Source organism: Egretta garzetta, unplaced genomic scaffold (assembly GCF_000687185.1).
Source record: "Egretta garzetta isolate BGI_Z169 unplaced genomic scaffold, ASM68718v1 scaffold260, whole genome shotgun sequence".
NCBI lineage: Eukaryota > Metazoa > Chordata > Aves > Pelecaniformes > Ardeidae > Egretta > Egretta garzetta.
The window spans coordinates 2,814,384-2,830,965 of record NW_009258662.1 but is presented as its reverse complement, the minus strand read 5'-3'; the positions used below and the strand labels follow the sequence as shown (position 1 = coordinate 2,830,965).

Below are 16,582 nucleotides of genomic sequence, written 5' to 3'. Positions count from 1 at the left end.
GCCAGTGGTTATGCCACTATGCAAATCCGCTCTTACGAATACAGGGTCGGTAGTGCACTAGGGACACCTCATTCAGCTCCAGGCTGACACGTCCTACACGTCCCTCTCAGCTTGCCGTTAGCTTCAGGACACTGTCAAATCTCTCTTAAGTAGGCATCTAATCTAGATTCCCAGAAGTAATGAACAGTTCATACTTAGCCCGAGAGGAGATTCGGTTATTCAGCACATTTAGAGAATCAGTGTTTGCATGGGTACTTAAAACATGCCATTAAAGCTTAACATTAGGAAATCAGGCCTGAAAAATACCGAGCGCTTCATCTGAAGTGATATATACAGTACAATATTATACTGCCAATAAAGCAAGTGCATCTTACCAGGCCACCATCCTCTTCATTTTCTGTAAAGTCATAACCTTTTAAGGCACCACACAAAAAAAGAAACAAAAATACTATTGCTTCAGAGCAGTTACAAGTACGTACGTTGCAGAAAAAGGTGGGCGCACAATTTCAAGTATGCAAAGACAAACAAACAAGTAAAATTCTGCAGCTGCAACGAAGGACTCCAAATTAAGTGCTGCTGAGCCTTTTGGGAGGGTGCTGATGAATCACGGAAGGGGAAAAAAAAAAAAAAAAAAAAAGGATGTCTAGGCAGGAAGAGCTGGAGGTGTTAAATAAAAAGTAATCTGAGAAACTGCCAGAAATAGAAGTCAGTAATAAGATTCCACAGGAGGTAGGAATAAGTAAATTCAGAACCCAGTTTTTAAAGACATGCAAGATACTTGAGAAAGTCTGAGCCAACACATCAACACAGGCTAAGAGCAAGAACGTGCATTTGCAAAAAAATGCTTCCTGCTAACTACGTTATCCGTGACGAATAAGATCTGACTGAGGACCTCAGTCAGCACGTCTGATCCTTTTCAGGATTCCACATCTGTGTATGCGTTTGCACTTACTGTGGCACAGGACAACCATGCTCCAACATCATGTATTTGTACAGCACCCACTGAAACGAGTACCTGCAAAGAGATAGTTTAAGGCAACGTAGGTCTGCTAACTCATTAGGAGGAGGTACGCTTATGCTGTCTTAGTGACCCCATGGTACAGAAAAATTATTTATACCATGAATCTCCTACACAAACCACTAAACGAACAAGTCCTCTCCCCTCCATTTCCAGAGGTAAACTTTACCCCTAAGTCTTCAGCCACAATAAGGATTTTTAGAACTAAACGGTTCAAAACTTGCCAGTAAAGCAGTTCTCAGCAAATGGAAAACCTCCAACTCATCAAACTGGAAGCTCAGAAGCTGGCATTACAGAGAAAACAGCAGAAGAGCTGGTTAGGAGACACAAAAAAGAGTCTGTATACCTCAGGAAATGCTTACAGCCAGTCACTCAGAATTTGCTGAAATAAGAGCCGTAAATAAACCATGTTGCTTAAAGCCAAGTCATATTTCAAGCTAAGTTCAGACCGTATTAAATCTGTTATCAGTGCTTAACTTTCTACAGCATGCCACTCAAATTATTTGACTCTTAGAAGCAAATCTGTGCTAATGCCTATTAGGCTAATTTCTTTGTTTTACTACATAGTAGCAAAGGCCTTAAAACGTTGCTCAAGGTCGAACAGAAAACTAGCAGCAGAGCCAATAACAGAATCTAGATTCTGTTATTGCCCCAAGTGCTGTGGTTTTAGTATTAGTCAGGCCGGTTCTTCACCTCCGCTGCAGCGAGGTTTTCTAACGGTGGATTACAACCATTGCCAACAGCAGCACACGTGGTGTGGAAGTGACTGACTCTGTGGGAAGGCCTTGTGCAACAGCAGAGGACAGTAAAGGAAGCCAACACGCAGTAAGTAAAATACAAGTTTGGTTTTGTTTTGTTTTTTTTTTTTAAAAATCGTTTTCTGTTTTACAAGCGAATGTTTGTACAGAGGTTGGTGGAACACAAACAGACAAAATGAGCAAAACACGAGACCAAGGGTTTGTCATATAGATCTGCAGCCAAAACGTAGTAAAATGGCAATAACTGGAGATATTCACAGCATTGATCAACTACAGGTCTATACCCCCTCCCCCCAATACAGGTGTATAACAGGAAAAAGACATCCAGCATCAGCTTTCAAACAGCTAAAATGCCCTCAGAGCTCACTTCCATTTTAATATCTGCACAATTCTAGGTGCAATGGAGCAGACAACTGCCACCGTTGCATAGCCACCTCTTGCCAACATACTGTTCCCAAACAAAAAGCAAACATAAAATCAGGAGCAGTGCGCTGTGTATTATTTTACATCAGATAAAAAAAAATAATTGTAGTGTTTAGTAGTTTAGTTTGTCAACTCTTCAGATTTTCATATGAGAATTTTCTTCCATCGCCTCCTACTTTGAAAACTTCCACTGCCACTCTTTCTCAGAAAAACCACACCTAACCCTGATGTTACTTCACCTCAAATGTAGAAATATATATAAAGAATGCAAATGCCAGGTTTGAATCAATTAAACAAAGTTAGTTACCTATGTGTGATGTTAGAGGAAGTGAGAATCTGATAGCTGGCCAGATACAAGAATGAGTTTCCCTCAGTTCTACCTATAGCATTTCAGTAACGACCTGTAGTCAGCTAACCCTGGATATTTCTAGCAGACTGCCTGATAGCACAGAGCTCCCGCCAACAGCCCACTCATTCCGATTCAAATGGCTAAGCATTTTAAATTCCTTCCTCCTTCCATTTCCCTGGGTTAAACGTGTATTTTCTTTGGATTTGGGAAGAAAGACAGACTCATTCCTTGTTACTTTTAGTCTCCATTCTGGCATAAGAAGTATTGTCCTGGAGACAGGAGATAACAAACTAGCTGCCAAATTGTCCAACAACCCCAAATCACTCTGACCCCAAATCACTCTGGTGTGCAGACGGGGAGGACTTACGCGAGCAAGGCTGTAACTCTGAGAGATACCATCAGGGAAAATAAGCGTGATGGCACATAGTCCTTTTCCAAAGCTTCCCACTTATCGTGGATGCAGCACAGGGACTCCATGATGAAGCACCAGAACAAGGAAAGCAGGAATACAGACAAAGCATCTCCTCAGCAGTGGGTTTTCAAAAGAACGAAGTCATCTGAAAGCTCAAAAAAACCAGGATCCCCAGAGCAATAAGCAGAATTGTGCAATTCAAAAACACACAGACGTGAATCTTACTTTCAAAGGGCTTTATATTACAAAAAAATGTAAGTCACAACGAATGCGAAAAATCCATTCAATGAGGCTTGTTTCCAGTTTGCTAGGAAAGCTACTTTTCTCTTCTTTATTCCCAGCCTACCGCTGAAAACATGATTGCCAAAACAGTGACACCTCGAGCTAGATTTTTAAAAATCAAACTTGCTCTGCCAGATCCAGTACTCTGAACTTGTCCAGGTTGTAGAAACAAGCCTTCACGACTCTGCCTCCAAAGTATCTTCCATTTAGATCCACAACAGCTGGAATGGAAAGCATGAACAGGTCAGTAAGCAGCAATTCAATAACAAACATTTCTTTAGCTGAACAGTCTAATCAGTAAGACTGTTTAATCTCTCTACAGGAGTTAACTCTGAGGTTCACAGGACACAATTTAGTATCCCACCTTTGATGGCAGATTCAACCCGTTCAAACTCTAAAAATATTCTTACAGCTTCATCATCAGGGGCACCGGGAATCTGAAACAAAACAAAAAAAGCCAAACCCAGAAGTAATTAGAACAGTAACAAAAATACTGTTTTAAATTGCTCTTCTTCACAAAAGTACTGAAGAGAACACAATAAAATGTTCCAAAAGCACAATACCCAGAGATTTTTGTCCAGTTTCTGACATTAGAAATTTGTACCTTACAGGTATGGAAAACACAGACTCACAACACAGCAAAGGACCCCAGGAGATCTTCTAACCTATGCCCCTTCTCTAAGGCAGTAACAAGGCAGTTGTGAGGGACAAGCACCCAGCTCACTTTCAGAGCAGCCAAAGAGAGATTCTCTCTTACCTCAAAGATGACACATTTCCCAACCTTGCCATATTTTTCGCATTCTTCCTTAGTTTCAACTTCTAGATCTTCATCCACCTCCCCCGCACCTACCATGTTCTGAAAGTTAGAAGAAGAAACCCAACTCACTGGATGTAGTCTGTACAATTATGTACACAAGTCACGGGTGCCTGCAACTGTGACCATGAATACTTTAAGCTGCTGTTTACCAGTCAAGAGCCACAGGAGGAGACAGTTCCCTAGTACTAAGACAGGGTAAGTGTATAATCTAAAGCAGTGTTGATTTACAGTCACGACTTGTATCTCAGGAAGACACGTATTTTCTCCAAAACACCAAGCACCATGTAGGTGCAGGCCAGAACTGTTTGAACCATACGGAGTCATTGTAACAGGAACACAGGTTTAAACATTACCAGTGAATCCCAACTTACCCTTAGTAAGACCACTTTAGTTGGGCATTTCAGTATCTCAGTCAAGGGGTTAGAATCTGCTTTCTTGCCCGTTTCTATGAAGATAGAACAGTGAATCATGGAATAATTTAATATTAAAGCTCATTTAAACTTTATATGGGGGCTTTTATCAGAATCTTACTGTTATCAAACAATGGAATAAAAGCCACAAAATGTAGTTTCATATTGGTGAGGAACTAGGAACTCATACCTATTTGGAAGGACAATAAGCAGAAAAACCACTGCTACAGAATATGAATTAAGCTAAAACACTGACAACATACTATTTCTTTGAGAGAAATAATTCATAAGTTCAGAATTGTATCAGATCCCCTAAGAACTAAAAATCAGATCTCCTGACTTCCAACAGCTGTGCTCAGGCAGAGGTGCTGTTCTAGTAAGCCTGGAAGTTGTCTCCAGATCAGACAACAGCAGGGAAATGAGAGCAATATCTAAAGCACGTGATAGGGAGAAAGTCAGCAGAGCAGGATTGCCCCTTGAAGAGAGGAGTCTTCCAAACACTAAAGGAGGACAATGGATGAGGAAGGGGAGGATGAGCTAAAAGAATTAATAGACGACCACTTTAAAACAAGATAAGAGAGAGAAATTTCCACAAGAAGGAACACGAGTCATTCTTCCGACTCTATTTTCTGCAAGGACAGATGGTAAACAAAAAAAGTCCAGGAGCTTCCAACTGAACCTGAACTATTATTTGTTCTTGGCCATGTTTCACAAACTTATTGGTGTAAGACAAAATTACCTTTCTCTGCAGAATCGCCAACAATGATCTTGCCACCCCTCTTGCTTGTTTTCTCTACTGACAGTGCTGTGCTCAGCCCCTGTTCATGCTTTCCCAGCCCCTGGCCCTCTCTGAAACCATACTTTTGCATGATTTTATGAGCTACTGTCCCTCTGCAAAGAGAAAAAGCATCAGTTAGTAAAGGTTTCTTACACAAAACATTAACATTGCATTTCTCCTGAATGCTCAAATACTCTACCCTCCTAAAATCAGAGACTGAAATCCTAAGAGCCTCTACATGACTTTACAACCTAGCAATTTCACAGCATCCTGCGAAGATTAAAAGTGTTACCCCTGAATTATAGAGACAAGAGTGCTCAGAGAAGAAGTTGACCAAATAAAATTGTTCATACTTTTAGAAATAAGCCCAACCTCCACGAGCAGTGCAAGCTGGCATCATAGACTCTATAGAATGGTTTGGGTTGGATGAGACCTTTAAAGATCAGCTAGTCTAACCCCTCTGCCATGGGCAGGGACATCTTTCAGTAGGATCAGCTTGCTGACAGTAAATCACGAAACAGATTAGAGCAAGGACTATTTAGTGCAGTTTCTTGTCTCTGGCAATGGCTAGTATCAAAAGCTTGAGAGAAAAGGCAGATGTAGAATATTTACTTCCCACATTACATCACATCCCACTGTCTACTAGTTCAAAGCTGGCGTAAACTCTAGCCCTTCCTATAACAAATCTGGATATCCTCAGTATTACTTTAAACATGTCTGATCTTTCTGAATTTTCAAGAACATATTGAGGCAATAAAATCCTCAACCTATTTAAAGGTACCTTTTTTTTTTTTTTCTAAGTACCTTACAAAAAGCATCTCCCTGACAGGTTTTGAAATTCCCACTAAATGAATAGATAGAATCAAAATATACCTATGCGTGTTGACGTTTCTTTGGAGACCATAGCTAGATAGGCCAAGACACAAAAGATATGTCATGGTATAGTAGTCTACACCGCAGTCAATATTCTATACTCAGTCACCCCCATTTTACCAACAGGCTTATAAGATTACACAGAAAATGCAGGATTGGTGACTATATAATTTTCTAAGCATGCTATATGAAACACACAAAGACACATTAAAAAAGGCCAAAAAGTCTGACTATGTAATGCTGAAAGGTTATAACGCTAAGTCACAGAACAAACAGTAGCCAACTGTGTGGTCAAAGTAAGGCAGGTTAGGTCATATTTTTAGCACTTCCTTCAGTGAAGTGAAGGTCCCAGGGTATTGCTAACTAGAGGTGGTAACAACGCATAAACTGGTCCAACAGTACTGACTTTGGTTATCCTTTTTCTGGACAACGCAAAAAAAAAAGCATTTCTATCAAAAAAATGCATGAAAAGTTGTCCACAGAATGGAAATGCAGTGTAATAATGTAATAAACTACACTTTTATGTCTGCGTTCATCCTGGATATGGTTTTGACTACACCGAGTCCCCATATCCACAACACCCAATGAGACTGATAAGAGGGCCATAAGCTAACCACTACACCTTTCAAATGAGGCCTCTAAGCTCTTTTTAGCTATAAATTTGACTTCATTTTGTTGCCGCAGCAGTAACAGAAGCATTACACACAATGCTAATCCAAGGCAGGAAAGTAAATGGACAGATCTGCAGCCACAGCTGCTACAATCATGCAAATATGCTTTGAATTTTTGAACAAACAAACAAAGCAGAACTGAAATGATTTGCCCAGTGGTACATAGCAAATTTAAGACAAAGCTGGAAAAGAAACCTAGAGGAACTAACATGCCATCTGTGTTTTCCTGTATACTACATTAGCTTGGCTTGTACAAGCCCTAAACACTTTACACTGGAATGTGGCTTCAGAACTCGCTTAAAAGCACAGCCTTGAATGCAACAACCTCAAATGCATTTCTCTCGACCGATTAAGTCCACTGCTTTTTCTGTATCCTGCCAGGTCAGACTACATGCGGACTAACCACATACATGCAACAGGTTGTGTTCTTCCCTACCGACAAACTATTTTAACTTTGGTTTCCACCACCTTCTAATGCCCTTTTCCACAAAATGTGCGTAAGTCAATCATTTACCCCATGTTAGCAAGGAAAGAGTTGCTAGGTCCTGTGGGGGAACGAGGTCTTTCTGGCTCATCGTACGCTGGAGGAGGAATAGCTGCTTTGGAAGATGGTGCCCGAGGTCTCGACTCCTCTTCAAATGGAAAAGATGCTACAGCTGAAGAAAAGAGACATTTGCTTCTTTACTAAAATACTTTGCATGAACTCCCGACTTGTTATGAACACTGGAGCACTATGCCTTCAATCTGACTCATTTACAGACAGCTCTTCATCTGCAAGTTGTACTTTTTCCTGCTTTAATACTAATAAAATATGAAAAAAGTCTTTCACATAAATTCAAATCAAGTGGAGTTATTCTGGATTTTCCTCACTGGATATAGAGTGAGTTTGCATCCACGTGTCTATAATGAGTTTATTAATCTCTTACTTATCAAATGGAGAAAAGAAACATTAAGAGGCCACCTGCACTACAATGAGTTTATCCAGGCAGAAGGCAAGCAAACTTAAAAGCCCCATTCATCAGGAACAGAATTATGACAAAAATGGATCAATGCACACAGCTTGAGGCCTGAGGACTGTAAAGAAAAGTACACTGTATATTTACACAAAAGACAAATCAGTCTATTAAAAAGAATGAATGCAACTCGAAGCAAAGTACTTATACAGTCTTAAAAGATGTCACTGATAATTTCTGAACTGCAACTTTTCCTGGGGGATAGATACATGCATCTCTCTATATATCTATATCTCAATCATACTGATTAGATTATTAAACTACCTTCCACTCACAAGTCAAATGGCAAAACGTATGAAAAAGCCTACAGAACACTAAAGGAAATATGCAGAACACACTTTGGAACGTACTTATGGACTGACTTAATTTCAGATTATTTTCTTGTGAACTACTGCTTGTGTCTTACCAAATAAAGTGTCAGACACGAAGTTTGGGGATGTCGTATGAGGAAAAAAATCCCTATTTAGGCAGCAGATGGGCTTCTGCTACAGCAATATTTTCTCAGGTTTTTCCAGCCAGGCTTTGAGCATCAAGTAACAAGGCGTACAAAGGTTTCCTTGTGAGATCATGTCACATTTTGAAAGCTCTCCCCCTCAGGATATTTCTACCATTTCCAGCCTATATTTACTTTTCCTTGACACCACTCAATTGCTCTTAATTATTTACTCAAAACAATCTCTTTCTGTTTTTAATATTTACACACTTCAAATACTTTCACTATTATATCATTCACTTACTCCGCCAAGCTTCAATTTTTTTTTAATTTGAATCTTCTCATAAATAAAATCAGGACTCCCAAAGGAAAGTTTGTGCGCGTAACGTTATTTTTTTCTTATTATTTTCTAACATACACAACATACTGTTCATTGTTATAATTAAAAAATTTAAGACAATTAGACATGCAAAAAAAGGGAACAGTTTTGTTCTTAGAGCAAGATTATGCCATCTAGTGGGCAACTGAAATCTTCAAGCTATCTTCACAGGGAAACCCCAGTGCAGCAGATACTGCATCCCTCAGAGAGGTACAAAATTCTGTCTGTACTGCAAAACCCCTTCAGAAAAGATATTCATGAAGTGCCTTCTAAAGCAAAGGGTAATGGAAAAACTCCCTTTTCATGCTGCGGAGGTTTCTAGTCGACACAGAGAAACCTGTCTGCAACATTTCCTCTTTTGCATCAGAAATGAGTAACTGAACATGGTTCTAACAGACCAGCTTGCCAAAACAGTTCGCTAGCAATACAAAAAGAATCCTTTAGAACAGAGATGTGAAGCACAGTAGTATCGCAGGTTCCCCACAGCTTCTCCCCATAACAAAGAATTAGTGCAAGTTCTTCTGTCACATTTTTTTTTCTTAACTGAACAGAAGGTTGTATGAGAAATAAACACCACTGCTAGGTGGTAGATAACAGGATTTTGGTGTACTTACGTTCTTTGTCCTTTTCAACAAGAGAAGTGGGTGGTGCAATGGCAGCTCCTCCCATACCTATGAGCAAAATTAAAGACAATAAATTTGTATGATTAGGTTCTGCTGCTCGGAACAGCTTCACTGAATCTTAATCCAGCTGCCAGCTCCTTAGCAGCCGATTCTTAACATACATCACTATCAACAGAAAACTAGCGAGAGAGCAGCCTGAGAAGTTTCGACAGCGGTGAACTAGCAATGAATGAAAAGCACATCAAGAGAGAAAAAAATCAACCTGCAGCGATGTACTACATACGGTGTCTATCGCAAACATATTTCATAGAATTTCAAAATTAAAGACTGCATGAAACAAACCTTCAGTTCTAAACTGCTCGATTAAGCCAAAAAGCCCCCAACTCAGCCTGTTCAGGATTAACTACACTGTCGTAAGAGTGAGGTACAAAGCCACTTCCATATTTTAATAAGCACTATTCTAATGTAGTCTCAAACTTCCAAGGCAGAGCAAATATTTGAAATGTCCCGTCAGAAATTTTCTTTTCTAAAATAAAAACAGACCCAAATTATTTACCGTAACCTTGTTGCTGAAAGAGAATAAAGTTTAATTTTGTTTATGCAACGAACTCTCTCATCACCCAGATCCACATTTTGCTAACTAGTTCTAAGGGCACTGAAATAACAAATGCAGGAACAGCATGTTTTTATAGTGAAAACTCAACAGTGATTCTTATAGCCTGATTTTACCTCAGGATTTTACCCCTTTCCCAGAACCTACACCATGCAGAAACTTAAAACAGGTGTCTATAAACTAATGTAAAAAGAGATCTTTCCACAAATAATTTTGCTGCCGTCTCCCTCCACGGAGAAAAGTTTTCTGCATTACAACAGTTATGATGTAATAAAATGCTAGGTTTATTATAAAGGCTCAGGAGTAACAGTATACTTCTCAGCCGAGAAAAGAGAAATACAGAATCCACGAAACAGGAACAGGGTTGTGAATTCCCCCCTCTCCCCCTTTGTCTTCTCTTTCCCCATCCAAAAAAATAAACAGCTCCCTTACTTCTTTTTCGTCTCTCCCTTTCATAATCTTCATCTTCGTCAGAATCAGGATCTGGTCGTCTTGAAAACCCACTGGCTTCATGTCTGTCTTTACGTCTTCTGGGAGACACAGTAAGTTAGGATAAGAAACCATCAAAGTTAATTCTTTGCTTTAATTTGCAATATCCCCTCTGCAGTGTGAATTATACTGCTACATTCTAATAGGCATTTTACAATGTTTTCCATGGAGGTGTAAGTAAACACCTTTAAATTTTGTTTCTTTGCTTTTATTTTCATGAAGTACTTTTTGTAAAATAGAAGATGATCCAAAGGAAATAATTTTCCACGTGCAACTTTGTATGAATGTATGAAAATGAGGAAGCATCTGAATAAATCTAGTCCAGACTGACTACAGTGACTGAATGACTACAATGGAAGAGGTGGTGGATGGAATCGAAAGGAAGGTAACAGAGACATGAATCAATCACCCTGCTTTGAACAGAATCCCTTTTAAAGTCACCATCACAGGCTTTACAGAGTATCATTTATCAGTCAATTAAAAAAATAATCATCACACTTAAATGATCAGATTATTGAGAAGCTAGCTTGGCCACTGAAAGAAGGTTCAGGCAAGTCTATTAAAACTTTTTACATTTAGCTGAGAAATGCTTCAAGAATTCTTTGCACTTCCAACTGTTATTTACTGTGATCACAAAAATCACTATTTTTAATACTATAGAAAAAGGAGTATTTTTCAAAAAAAGTTGAAGAGCACAGCTTGGGGCATAAATCAGATCTCATTCCCAGCACAGCCATCAAAAACTATGCTACAAGATGCTAAAACCAGTGCTACTATGGAACTAGACAAAAGTTCTGAATCTCTACACTGTGAATTTAAAACAAATGTACACCCTGTTCAAACACCCGGGTTATCACAAAGCAAACACCTGATGCAGGTTTGGCTGAGATTGTCTCCCCAGTTTTAAATCAGAATGTAGGTTGTATTTTTCCCTTCCTCTCTCTAATGTCATGTAGAGACAACCCTCTGGGCCAACATACAACAAGTACAAGCACGACTAAATCGCAACCAGCGCTGAAGCTGTGGAGATGACAGCCCAGATTTCTGAGTTATTGCATGCCGATATGGCAGAGCCTCAGGCATTTCTCCTCCTCCACTAGAACAACGAAGATACAAACCAGAGAAGTCCAAATGACTAGAAATATTAATTTCCACAATCTAAACAGGGCAAGAGAATGTAAATGTAGTTCCATAGACTTTTGATGATTCATACCATGATGAAGTTGGCTTATTAATTTCACTTAACATAAGCTAATGTAATCTTACTGCCTGGCTGGCAGATGTTTTACCACCTATTTCAATAGGTCATTGAATCTGCACTCAACTTCTTAAATATTAGAGGGATATCTTATTCCAGGGAAAGGGCATTAAAATAATTAAAAGTAAGTAGTGTTTTCTTTTGTCCAGAGACAAGAGAGTAATAAATACACAATTAACTTAAACTGAATGCAGAATATTGAAGAAGAAAATGCAACTATGCCTCTCAAAGGCTGTGCTAGCTACATCTTTAAAACTGAATACATTCATGGATTGGTTTATGGTATTTAAAAGCAGAAAGGATGGTTTATCATTGAGTGTTGAAAGGTATATCTGTAGTCAGGTTATCCTGACAAGTACCCTAAAATACCTTCAAAGTCAAAGTCTGATAATGATGCATGAAGTACCCAAATACTGCTGCTACTATTGAAATAAAGTAAATGTAGAAAAACTTGACATGTCTTTCAGCCAAGGAGGCTGTAAACAGAATAAATCCTGTAATTTCTGCACTGTTAGGCAATTTTAGCAAGAGCATTAAAACTAATTAATTAAAGAATTTCCCTGAAACTGCTTAGAGGGATAAAACTAAACAAATCAATGTGTCTACTCTTTACGTAACTGTCAATATGTCATGAGTTTAAGCAAAACCCTTACTTTTCTCTTTCTTCAATCTCCTTTTGCCTCTCCAGCTCACGCTGCCTCTGTCGTTCCTCTCTCTGACGTTTTACCACTTTTTCGTAGTCATTTGGGAACATGGGATCATACTCATCTGCCAGAGGAATCAGCACATCTCCCGCAGAAAAACCACTAGGTACAGGATCCTTAAAAAAGAAGAAGGATATTTTTTCAGCTGAGATATGAAAACAACACCCAGCTGGAAACCAAGAATGTAACGCTTCCTTCTCTCAACAAGATAAACCTCAATTCCTGACTTCTGTAACATCAGGTAATATCCTAATCCCACTGGTACCAGGAGAAATCTTTGCTTTACTTAAAATGAACATTTCACTCAGTCTCTCACTATCTCAAGATTTTTCCATGAAGACACACCCCCTCCCACTCACCCTGCCAAACACAAAGCAGCAGCAAATCAATGTGGACAAGAACTTCTCAAACCCCATTAATTCATTATGAGATATATTATGGTATCTTGCTGTTGCAACCATCTGCAAGGGGTCCTCCCACACGATCTCATCAGTCTTTTACATCATCTTTTATTAACATAATACCGACAGAGATGCACATACTGTTCCTCTCTCATTTGAAAGAGCTATTTCAGAACCATCACCTTTGAAGAAGTTTCAGGGAGAAAGTTTATTTTGATTCCTTACCAGAAGAAATCAATTTTAAAAGGTGAGATGGCTTTTCTTGTATTTTTAAGTTGATTGTTATACAGGTCCAGTTCCAACACTGGTGCAATTACAACTACATTCAGTGTTTACCTGACCAAATTGCTGTCTTGCAAAGTACTTTGAAGCTGTCCAGGAGAAATATGCTAGGAACTGCATATTAACCTTGGTAATTCTATATTGTATCACACAGAAATCTGTATAAAGTTGAAACATTCATTAATTAACCTCTGAGCAGTGGAAATCAATTTCAGAAAATGATCACTTCTTTGGCTACTAGGAAAGATGATGAAAAAATAAAAATACAGACTGCAGTCAATGAATTTCAATTCCAAAATATCTGTTAACAGCTGGACTTTTTAGCTGTCTTGGTCTTACCTTTAATCCAGCTGCTACGTGAGGTGGTGTGTCCACAATCTGCCTCTCATCAGAAGAGCTACCTCGTTTCAGATCAATCACTGGAGCAAGAACTGTTGTTTGTTTTGTTCTCTGACTCTGAAAAACCACCAAAACACAAAATGTCTAAAGATAACACAATAGTCTTCTAAAAAGCAGCTTGCTTTATATACTTGCAGCTGGTATCTCCAATTTTTTTTTTTTAAAGGATAAAAACCACTCTCAAACTCTTCACTGTGCAAAGCTTAATATATAATTTCTCTTCAGTTTATCAACATACGGTAATTCTCAGCATTTCAAATGAACCTTGACGTGGATAACTTAGTTTATCCCATATTTTATTGCTGGCAAAGGCCCCTCCGTTCCGAGACAGATGCTTGCCAGCTACAGTTAAAGAGCTGCTACACAAACACAGATCTGATGCAACATTTCAAAGAACACTTCAGTGAAACCAGTGCATGCCTTGCTCTTTTTAAGCCAGTGAGATCAGACTTTTGCTTGTGTTCACACAAGCACACACAGTGGTAGGTGAATGGTCCTAGGTTTGGACTAGGACCACAAACACACAGTAAAAATTCAGATGCTTTCTTCAGATGAGTTTGAACTAAGTGGGTTTTTTTTAAGAAGGGGCTCAGACTTACTCCGAAGATCTACTATTCTTTGTATTTTATAATTTGATAAAATGCATTAATCTATTCTGAAGTCTGAATTTTCCAATCCTATTCTGTTCTTCTATTACTCTATGCATACACTGCCTAACAGTTACATAGACAAAGAATATATCTGATATAGCAGCCATTTAGATTTCACTCTTGCAGGTTGTGTCAATTATCAACTAAATCCTGCCCTCAATTTTAGCAGCATAAGGAGTAATTCCAGTGAAAAAATGTTGTGCCTACTTAAGTATTCGGTATCTATGCTACTACCTCTTTTACTTTAGAACCTACACACCAAAAGGAACACACGCATGTCCTGCCTGAACCAAAACACCACCAGTGCTTAAAGAAAAAGCATGAAATACCAGAGCAATAAAAAGAGAAAATAGCTCTGTCACAATTTAAGCTCAAGGAATTAGCTTGCAATCCTTCTCCCTTTCCTGTACACTGGAAATACTTCCTGCAAAAATTTCTAATGCATGACAATTTGCACTTTAGCACCGAAAGCCTTTTAAATACCAAGTATAAAACGATGCAAACATGTAAATAACAACTGATGCAAAATGCCGAGAATGACCAACAGCCAGTATTGCCAACTATCAATCACAGTACGACCCTTATTTAAAAAAAAAAAAAGCTTAATCTCATTACCTTTAAAGTTAGATTTGAACATCAGCTTTTGGTTCTGCTGGTTAAAAGATCTGAGGCTTGCAGCACACACATCAGTTCTTCATTCAATTTTAACTTTGCAGGACTTCCTCTAACAGACTTCAAGAAACATGACTCTCTCCTTCCTCCCCCCCCGCCCAGCTTTGTAGGCTCCTTGCTACAAACTCATAGACAAATCCTAGCAAAATTACCCCAAATTGGTATTCTAAGGTCACAAACTTTCCTCAGTGCTCCGAACGCAAAAGGCGTTTGAATACCAGAGAGCAAAAATACAAAGAGACTATACCTTTGCTTGTGTGAGAGCTGCTTTCTTCACCTGCAATTGAGACTGTAGTAGCTTGAAATTTTTGGACCAGCCTTCTGTTTTAGAATCGCTGGTCTCAACTCCCAAGTCATCGTAAAGTGACATTTTCTCTTCAACTTAAAACTAAAAGACAAAAGAAAAAAATCCAGATGACATAACAAATCTATGTCCAGGGCTTATTTGCTACCAGTTTGCCTATGTTTGTACACCATATTTTTATAATATCTTTTTTTTTTTTTTTTCCAAAGCCAGAGAAAATTCAAAGTAATAACATTTTTCTGGTTAGGAGCAGATACACATGACTACAGTAAGGCTGTTCAAAAGTAACTGTTTGAAAGGTAATGAATACTGCTCAAACGCTAACAGGTGTCAGAAACTACCTAAAATTACATTTGTGGCATTAGATATCAATCATTTCAGGCTTTGAAGAAGTTAGCTGTAGTCCTCACTGGTATTTTGAAGTTTACAAAGATATTCAACAGCAAGTATCACACCAACCTCAAGGCTTCCGAATCAAATACAAAGGAATCACTGTCTCTGGTGACCTTAAAAACTACCGGCGCAAATATATCAACATTCTAATCATCTTAAATTTAACTATTTTTGCACCACTGTAAAGGAATATCCTTCTTAAACTAAATACATTTGCCAAAGTGTTATTAAGCAACTATTTCCACAACATTTAAAGGCCTCTCAAATACACAGAACTTATACATGCATATACACACAAACTCGCACATGTATATGTACATATACATAGAATTAGCTAGGTAACAACATCAATAACAGGACATGAAATGTATCACTTTGTCTGATACTGCATCTGACATGGATGGAAGAAGAGATTTGAATGTAAAGTGACATCTATCACCTGTGGAACAACCTGTAAGCTCATTATTTAGTCTCCAATAGGCCTGGATTAGACATCTATCACCTGTGGAACAACCTGTAAGCTCCAATCCAGTCTCCAATAGGCCTGGATTGCTATCTCCACCCAAAAACTTTAACTTCTTAATTTACCACAGGATCAAACATGACTGATTAACAGTCTGCAGTGAAAGCTTATAGACTCATCAGCAAGATTTTGATCTCGACAGATCTGACAGATGTGAGGGAACCTGCCTGACATATACGAGATGACTGTTGCTACAAATATAACTTAAATGCATTTAAACCTGGGGGAAAAGTGTCAGATGCAGCAGACAGCAGCTATATTACAACTCCAAAAGGTGGCAAGCTCGGCAAAATTTAAAAAAAAAAAACAACCAACAATTTAATCCTGCAGTGGTGTATGAACAACCAGGGCTCAGGAGGACAGGGTTCACTGCAAAAAAATGGAGGAGGTTGCATTCATGGGACGTTATTATACATATGGGTACAGGGAATGAGACATATAGGGGAACGTTATAATGCCTATGGGAACAGGATGAGGACAAGGCACTACAACAAGTCCCACCTGCCACAGGGGAGTAGAGCTTACGCAGTAGGAGCGCAGCTGTTCTGGGGCAGATATGAAGCGCCTGGGGCACGTTATGCTATGCCTATGGATACAGGGAAGGTGCTGCCACCGCGGGAAAGGGACTTTCTGCCTCAGCGCCTGGAGGGCGGGG

General features: G+C 39.0%; 1 protein-coding gene across 4 annotated transcripts; it reads right to left on the bottom strand.

Moving 5' to 3' along the window:
• Positions 1–749: 749 nt before the first annotated feature.
• Positions 750–16,544, bottom strand: RBM17 (RNA binding motif protein 17). Of its 4 annotated transcripts, XR_004843273.1 has the most exons (13): positions 16,243–16,381; positions 14,955–15,095; positions 13,326–13,442; positions 12,253–12,419; positions 10,285–10,382; positions 9,231–9,287; positions 7,306–7,447; positions 5,209–5,360; positions 4,431–4,504; positions 4,000–4,098; positions 3,607–3,679; positions 2,916–3,463; positions 750–1,015 (listed from the first exon to the last, which is right to left on the bottom strand). XR_004843273.1 is itself a non-coding variant. In XM_035903865.1 (12 exons), exons 2-12 carry the CDS (start codon positions 15,075–15,077, stop codon positions 3,360–3,362), a joined length of 1,206 nt encoding a protein of 401 aa, XP_035759758.1. In that variant the 5' UTR covers positions 15,078–15,095; positions 16,429–16,544; the 3' UTR covers positions 1,038–3,359. The 4 variants fall into 4 exon arrangements, 3 of the variants coding, with proteins under 3 accessions (XP_035759758.1, XP_035759759.1, XP_035759757.1); XM_035903865.1 differs by lacking the exons at positions 750–1,015; positions 16,243–16,381 and adding an exon at positions 16,429–16,544 and having other exon boundaries at positions 1,038–3,463; XM_035903866.1 differs by lacking the exon at positions 750–1,015 and having other exon boundaries at positions 1,038–3,463; positions 10,285–10,379; positions 16,243–16,382.
• Positions 16,545–16,582: the final 38 nt, after the last annotated feature.